The sequence below is a fragment of the Oncorhynchus mykiss genome, chromosome 8 (assembly GCF_057628025.1).
Source record: "Oncorhynchus mykiss isolate SJ-2025 chromosome 8, ASM5762802v1, whole genome shotgun sequence".
Classification (NCBI taxonomy): Eukaryota; Metazoa; Chordata; class Actinopteri; order Salmoniformes; family Salmonidae; genus Oncorhynchus; species Oncorhynchus mykiss.
In genome coordinates this window covers 83537255-83562823 of record NC_143029.1, presented here as the reverse complement: position 1 = coordinate 83562823, position 25569 = coordinate 83537255, and the positions used below count along the sequence as shown (strand labels likewise).

General features: G+C 45.7%; 1 protein-coding gene across 1 annotated transcript in view; it reads left to right on the top strand.

Annotated features, from left to right (window-relative positions):
- Positions 1-54: 54 nt before the first annotated feature.
- Positions 55-25569, top strand: part of LOC110531012 (supervillin) — an 80137-nt gene continuing 54622 nt past the window's right edge. The window contains exons 1-13 of the mRNA XM_090183066.1: positions 55-900; positions 5451-5556; positions 8672-8763; positions 8974-9031; positions 10314-10465; positions 10866-11715; positions 14158-14247; positions 14798-14834; positions 19340-20445; positions 20936-21115; positions 22474-22511; positions 23410-23474; positions 23720-23841. Of these exons, the coding sequence (XP_090039192.1) occupies positions 813-900; positions 5451-5556; positions 8672-8763; positions 8974-9031; positions 10314-10465; positions 10866-11715; positions 14158-14247; positions 14798-14834; positions 19340-20445; positions 20936-21115; positions 22474-22511; positions 23410-23474; positions 23720-23841 (2984 nt within the window). The 5' untranslated portion in view covers positions 55-812. The remainder of the gene's footprint in view (positions 901-5450; positions 5557-8671; positions 8764-8973; positions 9032-10313; positions 10466-10865; positions 11716-14157; positions 14248-14797; positions 14835-19339; positions 20446-20935; positions 21116-22473; positions 22512-23409; positions 23475-23719; positions 23842-25569) is intronic.

The following is a 25569-nucleotide window of genomic DNA, read 5'->3' as shown; positions in this document are numbered from 1 at the left end:
CTCTAGCGGCCCCCAGTCAACTATAAGAGCTGTTGTTGTGAAGTGGAAACGTTTAGGAGCAACAACGTCACAGCCTCGAAGTGGTAGGCCACACAAGCTCACAGAAAGGGACCACCGAGTGCTGAAGTGCATAGCATGTAAAAATAGTCTGTCCTCGGTTGTAACACTTTCTATCGAGTTCCAAACTGCCTCTGGAAGCAACATCAGCACAATAACTGTTCGGGAGCTTCATGAAATGGTTTTCCATGGCCGAGCAGCCTCACACAAGCCTAAGATCACCATGTGGAATGCCAAGCGTCTGCTGGAGTGGTGTAAAGCTCACCACCATTGGACTCTGGAGCAGTGGAAACGCGTTCTTTGGAGTGATGAATCACACTTCACCATCTGGCAGTCCGACTGCGGAATCTGGGTGTGGCGGATGCCAGGAGAACACTACCTGCTTGAATGCATAATGCCAACTGTAAAGTTTGGTGTAGGAGGAATAATGAGCTAGGACTGTTTTTCATGGTTCGGGCTAGGCCCCTTAGTTCCAGTGAAGGGAAATCTTAGCACTACAGTATACAATGACATTATAGATGATTCTGTGCTTCCAACTTTGTGGCAACAGTTTGGGGAAGGCCCTTTCCTGTTTCAGCATGACATTGCCCCTGTGCACAAAGTGAGGTCCCTACAGAAATGGTTTGTTGTGATTGGTATGGAAGAACTTGACTGGCCTGTACAGAGCCCTGACCTCAACCCCATCAATCACCTTTGGAATTAATTAGAACACCGACTGCGAGCCAGGCCTAATCGCCTAACATCAGTCCCCGACCATGCTAATGCCAGTGGGTGAATGGAAGCAAGTCCCCACAGCAATGTTCCAACATCTAGTGGAAAGCCTTCCCAGAAGAGTGAAGGCTGGTATGACCAACTCCATTTTAATGTCCATGATTTTGGAATGAGATGTTGGACGAGCAGGTGTCCACATACTTTTGGTCACGTAGTGTATAATGTAGACTCATAGGTTAAAAGTAGTGATCATGTAGTCTGTGTTTTTGGTTGTTGAGTCAATAAGACCATGCCCATTGCAAGCGTATCTTTCAAAAAAATTAAATTATTTCAGAATAGTGCTGCAAGTTGGCTGTAGTATACGCCTCTGTCCTACATCCCAAATCCCACCCTATTCCCCATATAGTGCACTACTTTTGACCAGAGCTTTATGGATGCACCTCTCTCATCAGTCCTCCTGGCGCCTTCCTCCAATCCCCTTTCAGCGTTTTATCATCAGGGCTAATTTCTGCCTGTAATCTGATTATGGGCTCTGAGAAGGTTTAGCACCCTGCTTGCAGAGCCTCTCTCTCTTTCTCCCATCTCTTCCTCCATCTCTCTCTCTCCCTTTGTCTCTCCATCTTTCTCTCTCTCTGTCTACATTGAGCTCCCTGGTTGCGCTCACACACATACACATAGTGTCTGTCAGACTGCTGCGTGGTCTGAGCTGGAGATCCACTCCCGCTCTGTGCTGTTGCCTGGCTGTGTCTGTTTGTCTGCATCACTGCTGCTGTGACTGTCTTTGAGCTTTGTTAGCTGCTGTCACCCGGGACAGGGGGCCTGTCATCCGTGTGTGTGTTCCGTCTGTCTTCAGCCTCCTTACAAGTATGTTCCGGAACCCATGGATCACTAATTATCTCAGCCATGTCAAATACGGTTTCGATGGGCAAGGTAAGGACGAGGAGGAGGAGGAGGAGGAGGAGGGGGGGTTGTTAGCAGTACTGTTTGCACTTATTGTCCACTCATGGTAAGGAATTGATCTTGTGTTGTGCAGAGAGGTGAGAGATTCCAAGGGCATGCTCTCTTAAGGAGGGGACTAGCTTTTTACTGTGTCGACTGTGTGTGTGTTAATAATTACTCAGATGTCCATCTGTCCATTTTGTGGACTTTGAGTTGCTGTTTCTTTCTTACTTCTCACCTGATTCAAACTGTCCTGGTGTTAAACATGTGCTTTATCCTTTGTTGTCCATGAATCATTGTATTGCAGCAAATCTTAACACCCCTCTCCTCCACGCACTTCAAAGGCTGTACTGTATGTACAGAGGTAAGATTTTAATTTGAGCCAGTTTGCTGCAGCAGGAAATGTGAGTTATTATGTGGATTATAATGAATGGACATTTTTTGTAGGGGTTGATACATTTTGTTGATGGGGCTAATCAAGTCTGACAATTTTTTGGTGTGGAAATTACAAACTTTAGAAGCCTTTCTAAACCTTGAATACATATACTGTCTCAGCAGCAAAAGAGTGATCAAATTAAGATCCTACATCTGTATCAAGCTTCTCAGAGTAGGAGGGCTGATATAGGATCAGTTTGGCCTTTTTTTAGATCAAATTGAGTAAGATTACATTGACAGCGGGTCCCTGATCCTGGATCAGCACTCCTAATCGGAGAAGCCTAATACAAACAGCTCTAGATAAGACTATGGAGGATGACTGAGAGGGTGGTTTGCATGATCTTTGCTGAAGATGACACACTCTCTAGTCTCTTGGCTCCTGTGACGCCTGCCTGCGTGTGGACAAGACGAGCACCATTTTAACATAGTCTATTTTCCACTTCATATTTTCCTCTGTGCATTTTATAGAAAATCTCTATTCACTGAGCTCACTTTTGACAGTCTCCTGAGCTTGTCGTGGGCATGTTCTTTTCACTCGGCTGCCCACGAAGCAACCAGACATTGCCATGATGTGGGGCGACTGACATATCTCTTAAAGGCCCAGTGCAGTCAAAAACATGATTTCCATGTCTCAAGGCTTAAAAGTCCTTCTTTAACCTGTCTCCTCCCCTTCATCTACACTGATTGAAGTCGATTTAACAAGTGACATCAATAAGGGATCATAGCTTTCACCTGGATTCACCTGGTCAGTCTATGTCATGGAAAGAGCAGGTGTTCCTATTTTTTTGGGGGTTGGAATAATACTGTGACATTGTGAAAATGATAGTGCCCTTTTAGAGTAAGAGCTGTTTGAAAAGACTGCCTGAAATCCCACCTGTTTTGGTTGGGTGGATGGTATCACTAGGCGGTAAATGAGTTGATAAACCAATAAGAAACAGAGTTACTAACCTCTCTGCCAATCACAGCTAGTTTTCAGTTTTCCCCTCCCCACTCAGACCACTCCCAGACAGTCCTAGCAAAATTCTTGTTTGAGAAATTGATCTTTACTAAGAAGCTATTTTTCACAATTTTTATTGAAAACGATCACAGTTAGGTACTTAATTGTTAACCAGAAATTATTCAATATTGAGATTTAAAAACGTCTGCCTTGGACTTAAGACGACCTGACTAACACTCCCAGGCCAACTCTAATCGCTCCATCACCACCCATGACAACACCTACACACACACTGCTTTGCTGCACAGTTCATTGCTCCGTCTTGGTCTAGTCTTTATTGTAAAATGAATCTGTTCTCAATGACTTACCTGGTTAAATGGAGGCTAAATAACCTACAACTACCAACACTCCCACCGTCCCTCCTGGCTGGGCCACCCCTCTTTGTTGTCATTCATTGGCTTATGGGGCTAAAATAACCAACCAAGGTAGAGGAGCCTTGCCCAGTAACTTGACCTGCTCCTATACTGGGGAGAAACTTCACCACAGGGTTATATTGCTGCCTGCCTGGAGTAGAGGGATTGTCAACTATGCTATGGTGTACCTATTTAGCCAGAACCTAGATGGGTCCGTTTTTACCTTTTCAGACTAGCTTTATTTTTGGACGACAGTGGGAGTTGATAAAAATGCTTATTTAATGAATGCACCTTGGTTGGAGAGCAAGACAGTGTTCCTTTCCCGCTGATTACACTACATGGCACCTGCTCGTTGAACATCTCATTCCAAAATCATGGGCATTAATATGGAGTTGGTCCCCCCCCCCCTTTGCTGCTGTAACAGCCTCCACTCTTCTGGGGAGGCTTTCCACTAGATGTTGGACCATTGCTGCTATAACAGTCTCCACTCTTCTGGGTTGGCTTTTCCACTTCTTCTATTCAGCCACAAGAGTATTAGTGAGGTTGGGCACTGATGTGGGCTCCTGAGTGGCGCAGCGGTCTAAGGCACTGCATCTCAGTGCTAGAGGCATCACTACAGACCCTGGTTCGATTCCAGGCAGTATCACAACCGGCCGTGATTGTGCGCTGCCCTATGGGACTCCCAATCGGCCCAGCGTCATCCGGGTTAGGGTTTGGCCGGGGTAGGCCGTCATAGTAAATAAGAATATGTTCTTAACTGACTTGACATTTAAATTAAATAAAAATGAAGCGAATATGCTTGGCTCGTAGTCGGCGTTCCAATTCATCCCAAAGGTGTTCGATGGGGTTGAGGTCAGGGCTGTGTGAAGGCCAGTCAAGTTCTTCCACACCGATCTTGACAAACCATTTCTGTATGGACCTCACTTTGTCATGCTGAAACAGGGAAGGGCCTTCCCCAAACTGTTGCCACAAAGTTGAAGCACGGAATCATGGACAATGTCATTGTATGCCATAGTTCCAGTGAAGGGAAATATTAACACTAAGGGGCCTAGTCCGAACCATGAAAAATTCCTCCTCCACCAAACCTTAGTTGGCATTATGCATTCGGGCAGGTAGTGTTCTCCTGGCATCTGCCAAACCCAGATTTGTCTGTCAGACTGCCAGATGGTGAAGCATGATTTATCACTCCAGAGAACGCGTTTCCACTGCTCCAGAGTCCAATGGCACGAGCTATACACCCCTCCAGCCGAAGCTTGGCATTGCACATGGTGATCTTAGGCTTGTGTGCAGCTGCTCGGCCATGGAAACCCATTTCATGACGCTCCCGACGAACAGTTATTGTGCTGACGTTGCTTCCAGAGGCAGTTTGGAACTCGATAGTGAGTGTTGCAACTGAGTTGCAGAACTCGGCGGTCCCGTTCTGTGAGCTTGTGTAGCCTACCACTTCCCCTTGCTACTAGACGTTTCCACTTCACAATAACAGCTCTTACAGTTGACTGGGGGCAGCTAGAGCAGGGCAGAGATTTGACAAACTGACTTGTTGGAAAGGTGGCATCCTATTGATGTCGAAAGTCACTGAGCTCTTCAGTTCTCTTCCATTCTACTGCCAATGTTTGTCTATGGAGATTACATGGCTGTGTGCTCGCTGAAATATCCAAAATCACTAATTACTTTTGGACATGTAGTGTAGCTTTACTTTCACAGCTCTTGACTAATACTATTAGACTCTGTTGAGAAGAGGGTTATTGTTGATTTCAGGAGTGAATGCCTTATTTAGGCTTAGTTCTGGTTATCGAAAGTGTGTAATTCCCTAAATGTTTCCATTTTAGATTATGATGAACAGATTGCAGTGGGAGAATTGATCATTTTTAAACATGGTGGATTCCAGTTTTTTTTTTGTCCATTTATCAATGGCACATTTTTGATAGTATGGACTTTTCCTCTCTGTTTCTCTCCAGGCTTTGGAACTGAAGCTCCAGTCAAACTCTGCACTTCAACCTCACTGCCAACTGAAGCTCCAGTCAAACTCTGCACTTCAACCTCACTGCCAACTGAAGGTCTGAGGTAGGGAAAACCATTTTGTATGCACTTACCAGTATGTGTCATGCTCTACTCACATTTATCAACTTTCAAAGCAGTATCACTTCCCCATGTTTTAAGCTCCGAGTCTGTACTTTCCTAAACTGTAAAAAATAATAATAATAAATGAAAATACAGCCTAGATACAGTTGTCTGGGCCCTGGTAAGAAGTTGTGCACTGTAGGGAGTAGGGTGCCATTTGGAACTCGACTATTGTATATGCCATATCGTCAGGAAAAGGGGGTAGATGAGGATAACGGTAGGTTCTTCAGACTGGTTTAAGACTCGTCTTTCTGGCCTAGTAAGCATTAAACGATGGACAAACTTGGAGCAGCTTATCCCAAGATGCTTTGTTCAAATGGGAGAACAGAAGAACAGTAGCTCCTCTATTAGGATTGCCTTGTCTGCCATATTCAGTAGTCTCTTTCTATCGGGATGGAATTAGCATACTCCTGAAACTGAAGCATTTCCATCCTTTAATTTGTTCAAAGCTAGTCATGTGATCATTCAGTAATGTGTCATAGAGTTGTACTGTTTCGCACTGGGGACCATTGTAAAATCTTTTGATTGACAAGTAAGAGGGTCGGAGTCGGTGTGTCATTGTGACAGCAGAGATGTTTAGAAGATATTTGCCTGGGTATGTATCCTTTTCATTCCCCTCTATAAAGTCACTGATACATGATCCTGATGGTTTCCTGGAGGTGGGACATGTTGGGGTTAGGGGTTAATCTGTGCCAGGTCTTGTTAGCCTCATTCTTAGCTAGATCCCTCCCTCCCTCACGGAAGTGGATGGCTCAGCATAGTACAACATTACCTGCACTGACCATGGGGACTGACCAGATGTTTATTCCCTTAAAGGGACAATCTGCAGTTGAAACGATAACAAAGTGGTCGTCCCACTACTGTTTCGGTATAAAGCTAAGGGATGGGTCTGGAGAAATGTAACCACTCTCAAATGTATAGACAGAGCTATGGATGCAAAGACTAACCATCCATGATATTACAATTTATAGATTTGACCATGTTTTAAGGCTCACGTGCTTACATTGTGGTTGTTTGCAAACATTGGAGTAAAACAACATTTTTACTCTGATGGGGTACGTCAGTTGAACTAAGCACATGAGGCATTTGTAAGTTATATTCTTTGAGAATTCATGAGTATACAGTACGTCATTAATTTCTAAGTCCAAAAAGGTATGTAGCAACTGCAGATCGACCCTTTTTAAAGGCAGTGAATATAGTAATAGTAGTAGACGATGTTGACTTCACAACCTTCAAATGGTTTATTACCGTCACCAACTCCGTGGCCTTGTGGTTGGTGTCCGCCCTGAGATTGGAAGGTTGGACATTCCATCTCATTTTGAGTTGGACCAAAGAGTCAAAAAATTGAACCCTATTCCTCTCTGCTTGACACTCTGCATTTTGAAGTTAGATTGTGGCCCTGCGATAGGCTAGCGTCCTGCGATAGGCTAGCGTCGGGCGATAGGCTAGCGTCGGGCGATAGGCTAGCGGCCTGCGATTAGGCTAGCGTCCTGTCCAAGAGGTGTACTTGTATATCAAGCTGGGATCCTGCCCCTATAGGTTGTTCTGTCTGAGACAAGGACATGTATGACTAGAGTAATTTGATATCCATTACGTGAGATGTATCCTGTATGAATTTGTGTTGGTACCTTACTGAACACTGGAATACATTGTACATGTGTATATACAGTGCCTTCAGAATGTATTCAGACCAGTTGACTTTTTCCACATTTGTTATTTTAATTTTATTCTAAAATGGATTCAATAAAAACAATTCCTCAATCTACACACACTACCCCATAATGACAAAGAGAACATAAACAAACAAAAAATAAATACCTTGTTTACATAAGTATTCAGACCCTTTTGCTATGAGACTCAAAATTGAGCTCAGGTGCATCCTGTTTCCACCGATCATCCTTGATGTTTCTACACCTTGATTGGCGTTCACCTGATTAGACATGATTTGGAAAGGCACAGACCTGTCTACATAAGGTCCAACAGTTGATCAGTGCATGTCAGAGCAATAACCAAGCCATGAGGTTGAAGGAACTGTCCGTAGAGCTCCGAGACAGGATTGTGTCGAGGCACAGATCTGGGGAAGGGTACAAAAACATTTCTGCAGCATTGAAGGTCGCCAAGAACACAGTGGCCTCAATTATTAAATGTAAGAAGTTTGCCACCACCGAGACTCTTCCTAGAGCTGGCCACCTGGCCAAACTGAGCAATCCGGGGAGAAGGGCCTTGATCAGGGAGGTGACCAAGAACCTTATGGTCACTCTGACAGAGATCTAGAGTTCTGTGGAGATGGGAGAACGTTCCAGAAGGACAACCATCTCTGCAGCACTCCACCAATCAGGCCTTTATGGTAGATTGGCGAGACAGAAGCCACTCCTCAGTAAAAGGCACATGACTGCCCACTTGGAGTTTGCACCTAAAGGACTCTCAGACCATGAGAAACAAGATTCTTGGCCTGAAAGCCAAGCGTCATGTCTGGAGGAAGCCTGGCATCATCCCTACGGTGAAGCATGGTGGCGGCAACATCATGCTGTGGGGGATGTTTTTCAGCGGCAGGGACTGGGAGACTAGTCAGGATCGATGTAAAGATGAACGGAGCAAAGTACAGAGAGATCCTTGATGAAAACCTGCTCAGGACCTCAGAATGGGTCAAAGGTTCACCAACAGGGCAATGATCCTAAGCACACAGTCAAGAAAATGCAGAAGTGGCTTCGGACAAGTCTCTGAATGTCCTTTAGAAATGCTCCCCATCCAACCTGACAGAGCTTGAGAGGCTCTGCAGAGAAGAATGGGAGAAACTCCCCAAATACAGGTGCTTCAACAAAGTACTGAGTAAAGTGTAGAGTATTAGCAAACATTTCTAAAAACCTGTTTTTGCTTTGTCATTATGGGGTATTATGTGTAGATTGATGAGGGAAAAAATGATTTAATCCATTTTAGAATAAGGCTATAAAGTAACAAGATGTAGAAAAATCCAAGGGGTCTGAATATTTTCTGAAGGCACTGTACATCTTGAATAGCAAGTCTCATAATATGATGCTAGATTCATCTGAACTTTCAGCTTTCAGAACGACTATTCATTCCGGGACAAGACTGCGCTGGTAAGGAGTGCTACTGATCTCGACGCAAATCTTCTGGCAGTCCTTCCCAAAGGTGAGTTGCATCCCGAACACCGACTGCATCCTAGTGGCACCCTATTCCCTTGGCACTACTTTTGAACAGGACCCATAGGGCTCTTGTCCAAAGTGGTGCACTAGATAGGGAATAGGGTGCTATTTGGGATTCATCCTTTTAAAATAGCAATAATAGACTAATGTTACTGTCATCCATCATGTTTTGTAATTTTGTCTTTTTCTTTCCCAGTTTCAGAATTAAAGAAACATTTTGAAAGTGTTGTCTCTATTGATTTGGACATGAACAGGTATGTTTCCATTTGTGGATTCAGAACCCTTGACAATGACAACCCTCCCTCTGTCCCTCCGTTTCCATACATCCTGTCAGTCCTCATCCACTGTCATAGTTACCTCAGACCGTTTCCATACATCCTGTCAGTCCTCATCCACTGTCATAGTTACCTCAGACCGTTTCCATACATCCTGTCAGTCCTCATCCACTGTCATAGTTACCTCAGACTGTTTCCATACATCCTGTCAGTCCTCATCCACTGTCATAGTTACCTCAGACCGTTTCCATACATCCTGTCAGTCCTCATCCACTGTCATAGTTACCTCAGACTGTTTCCATACATCCTTTCAGTCCTCATCCACTGTCATAGTTACCTCAGACCGTTTCCATACATCCTTTCAGTCCTCATCCACTGTCATAGTTACCTCAGACCGTTTCCATACATCCTGTCAGTCCTCATCCACTGTCATAGTTACCTCAGACCGTTTCCATACATCCTTTCAGTCCTCATCCACTGTCATAGTTACCTCAGACCGTTTCCATACATCCTTTCAGTCCTCATCCACTGTCATAGTTACCTCAGACCGTTTCCATACATCCTTTCAGTCCTCATCCACTGTCATAGTTACCTCAGACCGTTTCTATACATCCTTTCAGTCCTCATCCACTGTCATAGTTACCTCAGACCGTTTCTATACATCCTTTCAGTCCTCATCCACTGTCATAGTTACCTCAGACCGTTTCCATACATCCTGTCAGTCCTCATCCACTGTCATAGTTACCTCAGACCGTTTCCATACATCCTTTCAGTCCTCATCCACTGTCATAGTTACCTCAGACTGTTTCCATACATCCTTTCAGTCCTCATCCACTGTCATAGTTACCTCAGACCGTTTCCATACATCCTGTCAGTCCTCATCCACTGTCATAGTTACCTCAGACCGTTTCATGTTGATACTACAGTAGGGTGACAAAATTTCGTTGACTTTCCCAAAATGTCCAGGTTTTCCAGAAATTCTGATTTGAAGATTTCTGGATGTCCTGTTTTATTCCTTTCTGAATCTGGGAATCTTCCAACTGGGATTTCCTTTTGAAGAATGTGGTTGTTGTTCATGATTTGTATTTATTTGTTTTGTTAGTGTATTACCGATGCATTGTTGAGATGCAGGGCTCCCTTGCAAAATAGACCTTGGTCTCAATGGGACTCTCTGATAAAATAAAGGTTAAATAAATAAGCAAACTGTTTCAGTATGTGATAACACAGTAATCTCTTTATCCACCTGTCTGGTATGAAGCAGGAAGGAGAGGATAGCCAGGCGTCTGGAGGGTGTAGAGAGTGACGTTCCTCCTGCCCTGACGCCCAGCTGTGCTGGCCTGGTGGTCAACCGTATCCTGGAGGAGGACCTGCCACGATACGCCCGGGCCTCAGACCCCTGTGAGCCAATCATGGGTATGTATGCTGACCACGTTTGGGTGACAACCTGTTTCTGCTCCCTTGCCAACTCATCGTGTCATGCGAAGATTTTCGGATGTTATTGTGTTCATATGATTTATTGTGTGTTCCAAATGCCACCCTATTCCCTATATCACGGGTATCCAACTCTTACCCGGAGCCTGGTCGGGAGCCTGTTGCTTTTCTGTTCTACCTGATAATTAATTGCACCCACCTGGTGTCCCAGGTCTAAATGAGTCCCTGATTTTAGAGGGGAACAATGAAAAGAAAACGCAGTGGAACTGGCTTCGAGGTCCAGATTTTGAATTTGATACTGCTCTGGTCATAACGTGGGCACTATAGTAGTGACATTTGGGACACATCATTACTGTGTGTTTGTCTCCCTCTGGTTCCACAGTGAAACGTTACAGCAGAGAAGACATGGAGATCCCACAGATGCAGGTGTCCTCCCCAGACAGACGGTCCAGGGCCAGACCGGAGGACCAGCCTGGACCAGCCGCCCAGCCCCACACGGAGCCCGTCCTATCCCTCTCTGGCGGCCCAGTGGACCCAGTCAGCTCCAAGGCTGAACGGATCGCCCGCTACAAAGCCGAGCGCCGTCGCCAACTCTCTGAGCGTTACGGCGTCGTCCTGGATCAGGAGCTCAACATGGACTACTCCCCCCGTTACTCGCGCTCACGTAGAGAGTCTGACGTCTCCGACAGAGGGGCCCCAGCAGTCACCGAGCGTAGGAGAGATAGAGAGGAGGTGGAGGAGGGAAGAGAAGGAGGGAGGGAGAGTTCTCGCAGGGCTCCCTACAGCTCCAGACTGGGCCGGGTCTTCATGCAGGCTCACCCTGCTGAGGCTGACAAAGCTCCTGCCCCAGGCCACGGTTCTGCCAATACCCAGGCCCCTCCGCCCACCCAGGCCCCTCCGCCCACCCGGGCCACCACCTTCTCAGAGCGGGAGAGGATGATGAATCTGGAGAACTATCGGCTGGCCCAGGAGAGGACAATGGCAGGAGGCCCCAGAGGAGCCAGCAGTAGGTCACAGGATACCCTCCATACCCAACCCCAGCAGACCCTTCCCCAAGCCAGCCCTCTGGACCAGCATCTCAGTCCCCCTTCATCCAGGGCCTCATCCAGGGAGTCTTACAGAGTGGATGCCGTCCCCAGCTCCCCCCTGACAGCCCGCCGAGCCTCCCTGTCCTCCTCCCCCGGGGACCTGTTCATCGAACAGCAGGCTCAGGCTGTCCTCAGCAGACATGGGTGAGTTCAAATCCGCTTTGCTATTATGATGCACTCTGTCTCCATTGAGTTTGATCAATGGATCGAGTTTCAAATGTACTGTATGCACATCCAATAAGTTGCTGGTAGAAAGAACAAACGCCTAAAATACAGACCGTCCCCAAATCCAGAACAAAATCAAGTAAGCGTTCAGTATTATAAAGAGACATTATTGCATGGAACTCATATTGCTCAGATGAAAAGCAAACCTGGTTTAAAAACCAGATGAAGAAACGCCTCACGGCACAACGCCTCTCCCCTATTTCACCTAGATAGTTTGTGTGTGTATTAATATGTAGCTATGTGTGCCTTTTTTTAAATATATTTTTTTTTTAGTTGTGTCCTTGAGCTGTTCTTGTCTATTAATGTTCTGTATTATGTCGTGTTTTGTGTGGACATCAGGAAGAGTAGCTGCTGTTTTTGCAACAGTGAATGGGGATCCTAATAAGATACCAAAAAAATAGACACCCTCACACTAATGAATGCTGCTGCTGTTTAGTCAGGCTTGAACCTTCAGGTCATCAGTAATGTTTTCTATGAGTTCAGATTAGGTCATGGCCATTATAATAACGCGCTCTCAGATAAGTTCGATCTCTGTATCAACTCGGGTTGCTTTCAGCATTGACTGACCACTTTAAGGATTAGTTGCTGTATGTTGTTGCCCTTGGTAACAGTGTGTTAATTGTGCCATGTAGGGGCTGTATCCAGACTGTGGTCACAGTGTTCTATCACGCCAAGCACTGCTCTGGTTTCATAGAGGAGGTGCTCTGCCTGCCAGGGTATCTCATCAGGGTCCTTAGACTGGGTACTGGGTGGGTTTGAGAGGGGGTAGAGGGAACTATCTATTACGGTGGGGGGGGGGGGTTGTTCAGTGGGTTGGGTTTCACAGCTTGCCCTGTGAGTTAGACCTGAGGCCAGACCAGAGAAAGAGGGGGAGAGAGCACATGTTTCAGATACTATAGCCTGTTACGAAACCATTTAGCCAGCCTACTGCTATCGCTACACTTGCTAAGTCTAGTGTTTCTAGGCCTGGCTAAATGATCTTTAACCTGTCTGAAACACTATGTCCTGCTCTGTTATTGTATAGGTCGAATGGCACAGTTCAAAATACTATGCATTGTCCTGTAGCCTGGCAACCTCGTCTCAGAGCCACTGGTCTCTCCAGACAGACTCAGGATGTGATACTGTTGCTGACGCCCAGTATATCGATGTAGCTAGACCTACTATGTACTTATTATAGCTAGATGGGTTTAAAGGGGCTTTTTCAGCTGAATTTAAGAGAAGAGCAGTCATAGATTAGTCAATCGTAAATCCATCTAGTTTAACACAAGTTGCAACAGGGAGACTCCTTCCAGCACAGAAGCAGAGAAAATGTCTAATGTGCCTTTTGGAGATGAGCCCTTTAAATTCTAATCCGACAGTATCAAATGTTCTGTAAACACCGGCCCGAAAGGCTGCGAGGAGGACACAACACCAGCTGCTACAGAATCACAGAGATACATTATCAGTGTGTCCCTGGCCCAGTGTTGCGTCAGACTTTAACCATAACATTGATACGGACAGTTAAACAGATCAACGGTAGGAACCTCAATACTTAGTTACAGTTAGACAGGTCAATGGTAGGAACCTCAGTACTTAGTTACAGTTAGACAGGTCAACGGTAGGAACCTCAGTACTTAGTTACAGTTAGACAGGTCAACGGTAGGAACCTCAGTACTTAGTTACAGTTAGACAGGTCAACGGTAGGAACCTCAGTACTTAGTTACAGTTAGACAGGTCAACGGTAGGAACCTCAGTACTTAGTTACAGTTAGACAGGTCAACGGTAGGAACCTCAGTACTTAGTTAGTTAGACAGGTCAACGGTAGGAACCTCAGTACTTAGTTAGCCGACAGAAAATCAGTTGAGGAATTAAATGATTCGTCATTAGTTGGTGACAAAATACAGGAAACACCAACAAAGTGTCTTAATAGGCCATTGGGTCACCACGTGACGCCAAAATAGATTCTACAAGTGTGTGGAACTCTTCCAAGAGAAATCCCATAATTTGGTGTTTTGTTGATGGTGATGTAAAGCGCTGTCTCAGGAGCCACTCCGGTATCTTCCATTAGTGTTCAATTGAGATCTGGTGACTGAGACACACACACACTTTAAACCTCCTTTGAAACCCCTCTTTCAAAGCCACTTAGATCTCTTCTTGGTAGCCAATATAATGGGTAACTTGGCATTTTTATACGTGACCCTAAGCATGATGGGATGTTAATTGCTTAATTAACTTTGGAACCGTGTGTGTGTGTGTGTGTGTGTGTGTGTGTGTAAGCACCTGCTGTCAGTTTGCTTTGTATTCCTCATTTACCCAAGTGTTTCCTTTATTTTGGTAGGTACCTGTAGTTGTTCTAATGGCCCAGTCTGTCTTTTCCTGTAGCCTGGCAGCCTTGTCTCAGAGCGACTGGTCTCTCCAGACAGACTCCGAAGGTGATGCTGCCTCTCAGTCTCTTATCAGCTGGCCATCCAGGTACTGTAGTAGGAACATATTGTATGGGCAGACCTGGGTTCAAACACTATTTGAAACCTTTCAGATACTTTCAATGTTTGCTTTAGCCTGCCTGGAGTGCCAGGTAGGCGGGGTTTGCGCTTTCAAGACCTTTCTATTGGTTTCACTGTACCAGGCAAGTTCAATCAAGCACAGATACAGTATTTGAAACGATTTCAAATAGTATTTGAACCCAGGTCTGTGTACGGTATGGGTGTGTCTGACCTGTAGACCCCAAAACACCTGCCTAACCCAACCCCCTAAGGATACCCTTATAATAGTGTGTGTGGATATTATATAATCATAGTTAGCATTCCCCTAATAATTTTGTAATCTTCAAGTTAACAGGTGCTTAACTTGTAATCAACATTTTGCATGCTTCATCCACTTAGATTTTTCTTAACATCGTAAGACACTATCTTTCAAATGTCATCAAACATGCTTATCAGGGAATCGTAAACCTGTTGCACACAACTGCCACAAGTGAATGCTTTGGTCACACTTGAGTGATTGTCCCCCACAATGAAACCAGGGAGGAGACTGAAACTTTCTCTGTCCGTACGTCACAGGTAATATCTCAGACAGCACCGGTCCGATTTTGACGAAACTTGGGTGAATGATGTCTCTTGCCATAGAGATGTGGCATTTAAGGAAAATACACTGATTGGCCAGATGGTGGTGCTATAACGATTGAAAAAGCTAACTTTGGAAGGTCACACCCCTCACACAGTTTGACCTAAATTCATGAAATTTGGTACATACGTCCTTCTGTTGCCTCGGGGACCCATAAGGTCCACCATGATGGATCTTCTGTAATTTTGTGAAAAACACTTAAAAACTCTACTCCTCTGGATAATATTAGTAGAGAGAATGATTTATTTCAGCTTTTATTTCTTTATTTCTTCATCACATTCCCAGTGGGTCAGAAGTTTACATACTCTATTAGTATTTGGTAGCATTGCCCTTTAAATTGTTTAACTTGCGTCAAATGTTTCAGGTAGCCTTCCACAAGCTTCCCACAATAAGTTGGGTGAATTTTGGCCCATTCCTCCTGACAGAGCTGGTGTAACTGAGTCAGGTTTGTAAAGGCCTTCTTGCTCGCACACACTTATTCAGTTCTGCCCACACATTTTCTGTGGGATTGAGGTCAGGGCTTTGTGATGGCCACTCCAATACCTTGACTTTGTTGTCCTTAGGACATTTTTCGACAACTTTGGAAGTATGCTTGGGGTCATTGTCCATTTGGAAGACCCATTTGAGACCAAGCTTTAACTTCCAGACTGATGTCTTGAGATGTTGCTTCAATATATCCACATAATTTTCCTTCCTTATGCCATCTATTTTGTGAAGGGCACCAGTCCTTCCTGCAGCAAAGCACCCCCACAACATGATGCTACCACCCCCGTGCTTCACGGTTGGGATGGTGTTCTTCGGCTTGCACGCCTCACCCTTTTTCCTCCAAACATAACGATGGTCATTATGGCGAAACAGTTCTATTTTTGTTTCATCAGACCAGAGGACATTTCTCCAAAAGGTACGATCTTTGTCCCCATGTGCAGTTTCAAACCGTTGTCTGGCTTTTTAATGGCGGTTTAGAGCAGTGGCTTCTTCCTTGCTGAGCGGCCTTTCAGGTTATGTTGATATCAGACTCATTTTACTGTGGATATATACTTTTGAACTGGTTTCCTCCAGCATCTTCACATGGTCCTTTGCTGTTCTGGGATTGATTTGCACTTTTCGCACCAAAGAATGTTCATCTCTAGGAGACAGAACGCATCATCTTCCTGAGTGGTATGACGGCTGCGTGGTCCCATGGTGTTTATACTTGCGTACCATTGTTTGAACAGATGAACATGGTACCTTCAGGTGTTGGATGAACCAGGCTTGTGGAGGTCTACACTTTTTTATTTTTTCAGAGGTCTTGCAGCGCGATCTGCGTCAGAAATAGAACTGACTTCTATTTTAGCCCTTGGCAACGCAGATGCTCGTTGGCGCAATAATTGGATAATATAGATTTCTAAATGTATTTTTCAGCGAATGCGAAGCGAGTAGTGTAGTCAGCCTGTTAGTGTATGTAAAATTCTGACCCACTGGAATTGTGATACAGTGAAATAATCTGTCTGTAAACAATTGTTGGAAAAGTTACTTGTGTCATGCACAAAGTAATGTCCTAACTGACTTGCCAAAACTATAGTTTGCTAACAAGAAATTTGTGGAGTGGTTGAAAAACGAGTTTTAATGACGCCAACCTAAGTTTATGTAAACTTCCGCCTTCAACTGTATGTAAGAATGCTGTAGATTGACTACAGCTCGGCATTCAACCACCATAGTCCCCTCCAAGCTCAGGACCCTGCGACTAAACATCTCGCTCTGCAAATGAATCCTGGACTTCCTGACGGGCTGCCCACCAGGCGGTGAGGGTAGGCAGCAACACATCCGCCACGCTGACCACCAACATGGGGGGGGGGCCCTCATTGGTGTGTGCTTAGTCCACTCCTGTATTCCCTGTTCACACACGACTGCCAGGCCACGCACGATTCCAACACCACCATCAAGTTCGCTACCGACAACGGTAGGACTGATCACCGACGATGATGAGGAAGCCTATAGGGAGGAGGTCAAAGACCTGTCAGTGTGGTGCCACATCTCCCTCAATGTCAGCAAGACAAAGGAGCTTATTGTGGACTACAGGATGCAGAGGGGCTGTAGTGGAGTGGGTCAAGAGCTTCAAGTTAATCGGCATCCACATCACTAAGGAATGAACATGGTCCACACACATGGTCCAACATGGTCCACACCTCTTCCCCCTCAGGAGGCTGAAAAGATTTGGCATGGGCTCTGTATAGTACGGCAACTGCAAGGCACCCGACCGCAAGGCGCCACAGAGGGTGGGCAGTACAGCCCAGTACATCACTGGGGCCGAGCTCCCTGCCATCCAGGACCTCTATACCAGGCAGGGTCAGAGGAAGTCCCAAAAAATGGTCAGACTCCAGCCACCCCAGTCATAGACTGTTCTCTCTACTACCACACGGCATGCGGTATCGGAGTGCCAAGTCTAGGACAAAAAGGCTTCTCAACAGTTTTTACCCCTAAGCCATAAGACTCCTGAACAGGTAACCAAATGGCTACCCGCACTATTTGCATTGTGTGTGCCTCCCCCAAACCCCTCTTTTACGCTGCTGCTACTGTTTATCTTATATGCATAGTCACTTTAACTATACGTTCATGTACATACTACCTCAATTGGCCCAACCAACCAGTGCCCCTGTACATTGGCTAACCGGGCTATCTGCACTGTGTCCCACCACCCGTCAACCCCTCTTATGCTACTGCTACTCTCTGTTTATCATATATGCGTAGTCACTTTAACCATATCTACATGTACATACTACCTCAATCAGCCCGACTAACCGTTGCTACTGTATATAGCCTCGCTACTGTATATAGCCTCGCTACTGTATATAGCCTCGCTACTGTTATAGCCTCGCTACCTTATATAGCCTCGCTACTGTTATTTTTCAGTCTTTTTTATTTCTTTACTTATTGTCCACCTAATATCTTTTTTGCACTGTTAGTAAGTAAGCATTTCACTATAAGGTGTACACCTGTTGTATTTGGCGCACGTGACAAATAAACTTTGATTTGTGAGATGAGGAAATGTTTGACGGGCAAGGAGGCATGGCTGAGTCAAATAGGAATCCTGACTTAATGAAGTGGTGATTAAGGAGCTCAGCCATGTGCTTCTCGTCAGTAACAGCCACATTATCAACTTTAAGGGACATGGGCAGCTGTGAGGAGGAGGGTTTTTGTTTAACCATTTTCCAGAACTTCTTGGGGTTAGACCCACAGAGAGAGAACTGCTCCTTTAAGTAACTAACTTTGGCCTCCCGGGTGTATAAGTGGCCATCACTTCAAACCAACAGGATTTGTGCAACTTATGTAGCATAGCCTGATCCTACATCTGTTTGTGCTCTTGCCAACTCCATCGCTGTTAGTGTTTGTCAAGCCAAACATGACAGTGAGGGACAAGGATGGTTGGCATGATAGAACTGTCAGACCCGCATTCAGGCTACTGTATGTGTGGATTATGACTAGACTGAGTGCTCTTATTTCTCATTTGCTTGAATGAGAGCCAGTCAGCCTGAGTATGTGTGAGTCTTTCACCAAATGCCGTTCTTGAGGTGGAGTAACTCTGCAAGATCACGGTCGAACCAGGGGTTAAACCTGTTTTTTAATTCTCATTTTCTTCATGTGTTTGTTAACAATACCACTGAAAACATCAAAAGAAGGTCCAAGCGTCTTCAGAGGGCATCAAACTGAGTCTATACCATTTTACAGATTGCCGTGAGGGAAAAGGATGGTTGGCATGATAGAACTATCAGACCGGTATGTGTGGACTGATCTTCCCAGTAACGCTGGGTTAAGTGTTAGGTCTAAATGGAGATGTGCTGTCTCTGTAGCGTGTATACTCTTTAAACTCCTTCCATGTCAAATGAAGCAGCAGCCCATCAATTAGGGTTGGCTTAGTGGTGTACAAGGAGATTAAGGATAAATCCCAAATGGCATTCTATTCCCTATTTGGTCCGACCAGCGCCCTGGTCAAATGTATTGCACTATATAGGGTGCTATTTGGGACACAGCTTAACATGACCTGAACAGGAAAATAGTTTAGGCTTGCTCACACTTTGGCCAAGAGAATTTAGAGTGAGCTAGAGATGACTCAGCAAGGATTAGTATTGAACTACAACATGGAGCCTGATGTCACTAGCTGAACTTGTGACACCGTTCTGTCAATCAGATGGATGTTATTTGTCTACTGTTGTCCTTATATATCCTTGTTTGTTGACCCTAGATTAATGTCATTCTTAAATTAATAATCACTTGATTTGATCACTTTTTTTATAGTTGACTTGGGGTGCATCCCAAATGGAACCCTATTCCCTATATAATGCACTACTTTTGTCCAGGGCCCATAGGGCACTATGAAGTGAATAAGGTGACATTTGGAACAACAAGGGCACTGACTATAGTTTATTTGGGTGTCTGTTTTATAGCCTTTGATATCTGAAGTTAGTTCATCCATTCTTCCCCCTTTTTAAGAACCAGAGTAAGAGAGAGAATGTCAAAATATGACAGTGGAGTCCAAATGGTCCCAGCAGAGCGGGTTCTGGCTTCAGAGCCCCGAGTGAACAGACAGCGTGATCGGGCTCACACCACCACAGCTCACCACCTGTCCCAGCGCGGTCACAACTCTGACCTTGTCACCTATCAAAAGACTGCCCCTTCCTCTCAGCCCTCCCAGCCTGCCTACGTCCACATCCCAGACCACCAAGCCTCAGTACCACACACCCACACATCAGGCCCTGCCTTGGGCCACCAGCGAACCCCCATGGACCCCCTGGTTGTGGAGGTGGTGCCCCCGAGGAGGAAGATCAGTGCCGACCACATCTACACGACCCACATGGAGGGCAGGCAGGTGCTGAGAGAAGAGGTCCTCACTGAGGGTCTGCTAAAGAGCAGGAAGGCCGTGCTGCCCTCGGACATCCGCCGCAGGGAGAAGAGCATGGACGACCCCCAGAGAGGGGAGCCCCAGCTGGTCCCAGGCAGCAGCCGGGACGACTCTGCCACCTCAACCGGCATGGAGTGGGAGAGCTACAGCACCAGGGAGGGGAGAACCAGTCGGGAGGACTCAAAAGAGTGGGAGACTAGGCCTCAGGACAGGGTCCAGCAGCAACTACAGCACTGGTCTAGCCACATCCAGGACACAGAGGAGACAGGTCCAGCCAGGCCCATGGAGATCTCTTCCCACGCCCAGCCCAGACAGCAGCCCCTCCGCCAGCAGAGCCAGTGTCAGCCTGGGCAACATAGAGGCAGTGACTCGGCCATCTACCTCCAGAGTGGCGCCTCCCTCCCCCAGGCCAAACCCAGTAGCATGGAGCCAGCTGGGACACGCAGGCCCCCCAAGCCCAAGGTCCGCACACGCTCCATGTCCGACATCGGCGTGAGCCAGCGCCCGGCTGCTGACAAGAGCATGGAGAGGACAGCAGCCCAGCTGGCCAGGGAGGGAGGGGTGGCGATGGGGGTGCTACCCAACGGGGAGGTGGGAGCCCTGGACACCAGGGTCTCTGTGGCCCAGCTCCGACACTCGTACCTGGAGAACGCCAACAGGAAGCCAGAGCTGTAGGTGGAACAGCATGGATACCACTGGCTAGCTACGGACTCTTTAATACGTTTGACGTGGTTAATTACATAACACTAATGTAGACCATCATCCTATTATGAGGCTTAAGGTGTTGGCGCTTGTGTGCATTTTAGGGCAGTGTATTGCATAGTCAAACATGATATTGAGATCTAGGCCTGTTTGAGGTGTAACTTACTATTTGTTAAGCCACCTGCTTGGACATTCTGTCATCCTGTTGGGCAAACATGAGGGGTTTGTTGCTGCATGTTGTGCTGTGTGAGAGTTCATACACAATTGGGCTGCTGACAAATTCTCAGATTTTGGGGACAGATAATATTTTTTGGGGCGTGATCGTGCTCTAACCTGGATTGCTGTGGAAGACGTACTAAACGCATCATCAGTATTGAATTGCCCATTTGATCTCTCAACATTATTCTCATTTTATGTTGCCGCCGTCGTTATATCCATCCCTAATCACGACCCTAAAAGGGAGCTGACTGAAGTAGAGCTAACTGCTATGGAAGTAGATCCGGCTGCTGGGAGCGCTGATCGGGAGCGTGGTGTGGCAAGGAGGCCGCGGCGCTACATCAACCCAGGGGACAACCGCAAGTCCTCTAAGAGGTTTAGGACCCAACCCATCACCTCTGCAGAGTGGCTAGAGTCTGATAGGTGAGAGTATTAGGATGTAGCCCAGAGTGGATGAAGGCTGATAGGTGAGAGTATTAGGACGAAGCCCAGAGTGGCTAGAGTCTGATAGGTGAGAGTATTAGGACGTAGCCCAGAGTGGATGAAGGCTGATAGGTGAGAGTATTAGGATGTAGCCCAGAGTGGCTAGAGTCTGATAGGTGAGAGTATTAGGACGTAGCCCAGAGTGGATGAAGGCTGATAGGTCAGAGCATTAGGATGTAACCCAGAGTGGATGAAGGCTGATAGGTCAGAGTATTAGGATGTAGCCCAGAGTGGCTAGAGTCTGATAGGTGAGAGTATTAGGACGTAGCCCAGAGTGGATGAAGGCTGATAGGTGAGAGTATTAGGATGTAGCCCAGAGTGGATGAAGGCTGATAGGTCAGAGTATTAGGATGTAGCCCAGAGTGGCTAGAGTCTGATAGGTGAGAGTATTAGGACGTAGCCCAGAGTGGATGAAGGCTGATAGGTCAGAGTATAGGACGTAGCCCAGAGTGGATGAAGGCTGATAGGTCAGAGCATTAGGATGTAACCCAGAGTGGATGAAGGCTGATAGGTCAGAGTATTAGGATGTAGCCCAGAGTGGCTAGAGTCTGATAGGTGAGAGTATTAGGATGAAGCCCAGAGTGGATGAAGGCTGATAGGTCAGAGTATAGGACGTAGCCCAGAGTGGATGAAGGCTGATAGGTCAGAGCATTAGGATGTAACCCAGAGGGGATGAAGGCTGATAGGTCAGAGTATTAGGAGGTAGCCCAGAGTGGATGAAGGCTGATAGGTCAGAGTATTAGGACAAAGCCCAGAGTGGATGAAGGCTGATAGGTCAGAGCATTAGGATGTAACCCAGAGTGGATGAAGGCTGATAGGTCAGAGTATTAGGAGGTAGCCCAGAGTGGATGAAGGCTGATAGGTCAGAGTATTAGGACGAAGCCCAGAGTGGATGAAGGCTGATAGGTCAGAGTATTAGGACGAAGCCCAGAGTGGATGAAGGCTGATAGGTCAGAGCATTAGGATGTAACCCAGAGTGGATGAAGGCTGATAGGTCAGAGTATTAGGAGGTAGCCCAGAGTGGATGAAGGCTGATAGGTCAGAGTATAGGATGTAGCCATCACCTCAACAGAAGGGCTGGATGGCTGGGGTCTGATGGGTATTGAAGGACCTGAGTGACTGGATAATACAGAAGGTTACCACATATGGTAAGATCACCAGTGGGTGTGATACATGCTGGAGGCTAGATGGATTTTTAAGCTCTCAATACTTGGATTGTTTGTTCTCTTGTGGGTCATTTGTATTGTGTCTTATAGAAAAAGACCACTATTGAATTTTGTCTTTGTTTTGTCCCTCAGGTCACATATGACTCCAATAGAGCTACAGAACCCAGAAGGCAAGTATCCATGGAGATTTGCTTCATTTAGTTACCAATAACACTCTTAATTAAAAAAAAAAAACATCTTATAGTTGCCTCCCCATCTAATGGGGTTGAGGTGAACGATAGCTAAACTTGCCTAGATGAATTGACTTTGTCAGTCAGGGAAATACACACACAAACACTTCACAAAGTTATGAATTTAACTACTGTTCCCTGAAGGAGGGAAATGAGGTACACAGCTATGGGGGTTCGAACTCGTGAGTGTGTTGGCATCCTAGCAATATTCCAAAGCATTATACTCTTCACCAAGTAATTTGTGACAGATTTTCATGCAAATGTTCTAAAATCTGCAAAAAACAATATGTGCATTTTCCCTCCAGAGATGTGTTTCCATCAAACTGCTCTAGCCAACAGCTGGCAATTACAGTGTGGGTAGGCTACCTACACTATGACTTTATTATAGATAAGAGCGATTTATTATTTGTATTGGTCAAGCATCCATTATCATGTCACCAGAATAAGACCCTTGATATATATATATATTGGAAAGGAGCACCCTGTGAAGTTCATTTAATCTGTAGCCTAATAAACTGCAGGCTTTCCCCGAGTCCTAGTGGGGAGGACCACACAACATATCGCTCGACTCAAAATTCCCTTTGATATGGTTTTTATATCAATATTTGCCCATAAAAAAGTTTCCCACCGCCATTTCTCGCATAATTATTTTTACCGACAAACAAAATGTCTGACGTCTTTTCTTATGAAATTGTACCGGCATTTCGTGTTTCCATCTGCCCGGTCGGGATTTGTATTTTTTTTCATGCGTCAGGTAATTGATTCATGGTTGGATGGAAACGTGGTTTATGTTGTGATCTGACATTGTCATCCATTTTCTGCCCTTCCCTTTTCACAGCTGACGAAGACAAGCTTGATGAGAGAGCTAAGATGAGTGTGGCTGCTAAGAGGTCCCTTTTTAGGGTACAGTATCTGCCTTGTGTGTCGTTGTCTACATTTAGGGACAATTTCCCCATCACAGATTAAGCCCTGAACTAAAAATATATTTCAATGGACATCCTCCTTTGGGCCTGCTTTTCAGTCCAGGACTTGGCTTAATCCGTGTCCAGGAAACCAGTCCATACATTATATTCCCATTGTTTTATGTATGTCGTTGATGAGCAGAGATTTACTCCTTGGGGACTGTTCCTCTTCGATTCCCTTCACAGGAGCTAGAGAGGATCACAGGTAGCATTCCCAGACCACGGTCCCGTGAGAGGCGTCTGTTACGAGTCCAAGACCGCTCGCGCACACAGCCTATCCCCAACAAGGAAGTGGGCATCGCTCACACGTACGTCACCCTCTGATCATTACTGAGCGCCACTAAGGTCATTCTGTTAACAAAGCAAGGGTTTAAACATTTGGCTTGAAGACAGTTGGTGAATAGAAGGTGACACTATCTCTTAACTCGCTGTTTCTTAACGCTCTCTCTCCCTCAACTCTCTCCCTCAACTCTCTCCCTCAACTCTCTCCCTCAACTCTCTCCCTCAACTCTCTCCCTCAACTCTCTCCCTCAACTCTCTCCCTCAACTCTCTCCCTGTTTGTCTCTCCCTGTTTGTCTCTCCCTCTGTTTGTCTCTCTCTCTGTTTGTCTCTCTCTCTGTTTGTCTCTCTCTCTGTTTGTCTCTCTCTCTGTTTGTCTCTCTCTCTGTTTGTCTCTCTCTCTGTTTGTCTCTCTCTCTGTTTGTCTCTCTCTCTGTTTGTCTCTCTCTCTGTTTGTCTCTCTCTCTGTTTGTCTCTCTCTCTGTTTGTCTCTCTCTCTGTTTGTCTCTCTCTCTGTTTGTCTGTGTCTGACTGCTCTGTCTGTCCCCTCTTTCCTGGACATATAAAGTGTTCCTGCTATGTCCTCACAAACGGTGATGGTCCACTCCACAGTAGCACCTATCCCCAGTCCCACTGTAGTCAGCACCATCACAACCAGGTGTGTGTGAGAGCACTGGACATGGGTTTACCTAACTGATATCCAATTACATTCCATTCAGTATCATTTGGCTTGTGACATTGCATGGAATGTACCGTTCATCTGTGATTAATATGAAGATATTATTGATTCATTCATAGGGTTGCAAAATGCAGGTAACCTTCCCAAAATATGTTGCGGTTTTTTCTCCAGAAATCCTGGTCAGAGGATTCCGGATGTTCTGCTTATTTCCTCTGTCTCCAGGAATCTTCCAACAGGGATATCTGGAAAACATGGGAATTTTAGGAAAGTTACCAGAATTTTGAAACCCTATTCATTAATTTGTAGTTGTTTTATCTAGAGCAGGGATGGGCAACTGGCTGTATGTCCCCGATCACCCCAAAACATTTTATTTTGTATTTATTTTTTAGGAACTCAGTCGGGGTCTCAACTTACTATTGAGAGTTCGAATAGTAGAATACACAAGATGCAATTTTCTAAATTTGGTTGTGTATCAACAGTTCTCTCTTATGTCAGCAAAAATGTTTTAGATTTGTAAATTAGTCTAGTGGGCAGCTATTTAAACCTGTACTAATCATGGTCAAATTACTGGGGGGGGCTACCATTTGATATCGTTAGTCACTCTCACTCAGATATCATATTAAAAACTGCAAACCTTTTTCTCCGCCCCATGGCAAAATGAGTAGAATTGCATGAAATCAGTTTTAAAGTGGCTAAATCTTCTCTCCCCCACAATGTGTAGAATTGCAGCAAACTTGCTTTAAAACTGCTTTAAAAAAACAAAACAATTCTGTCCACTGTCAAGAGGGGGTCCGCTAAAACATTTAGCTTAGGGCCGACTAAAGGCTAGTGGGCCCTCTGACTGTGTGAAGGCTAGTGGGCCCTCTGACTGTGTGTGTGGGTATGCATGTCATGAGGACTTATGATTTATTAATTTTTCTTGCCCCCACCTCCATCACACATGCCGATCCCTTCTCTCTAAGGATACAGGCTGAATGGATTTGTCAGGTAGAATGAGGATACAGGTTGAATGAGGATACAGGTAAACTGAGGATACAGGTAAACTGAGGATACAGGTTGAATGAGGATACAGGCTGA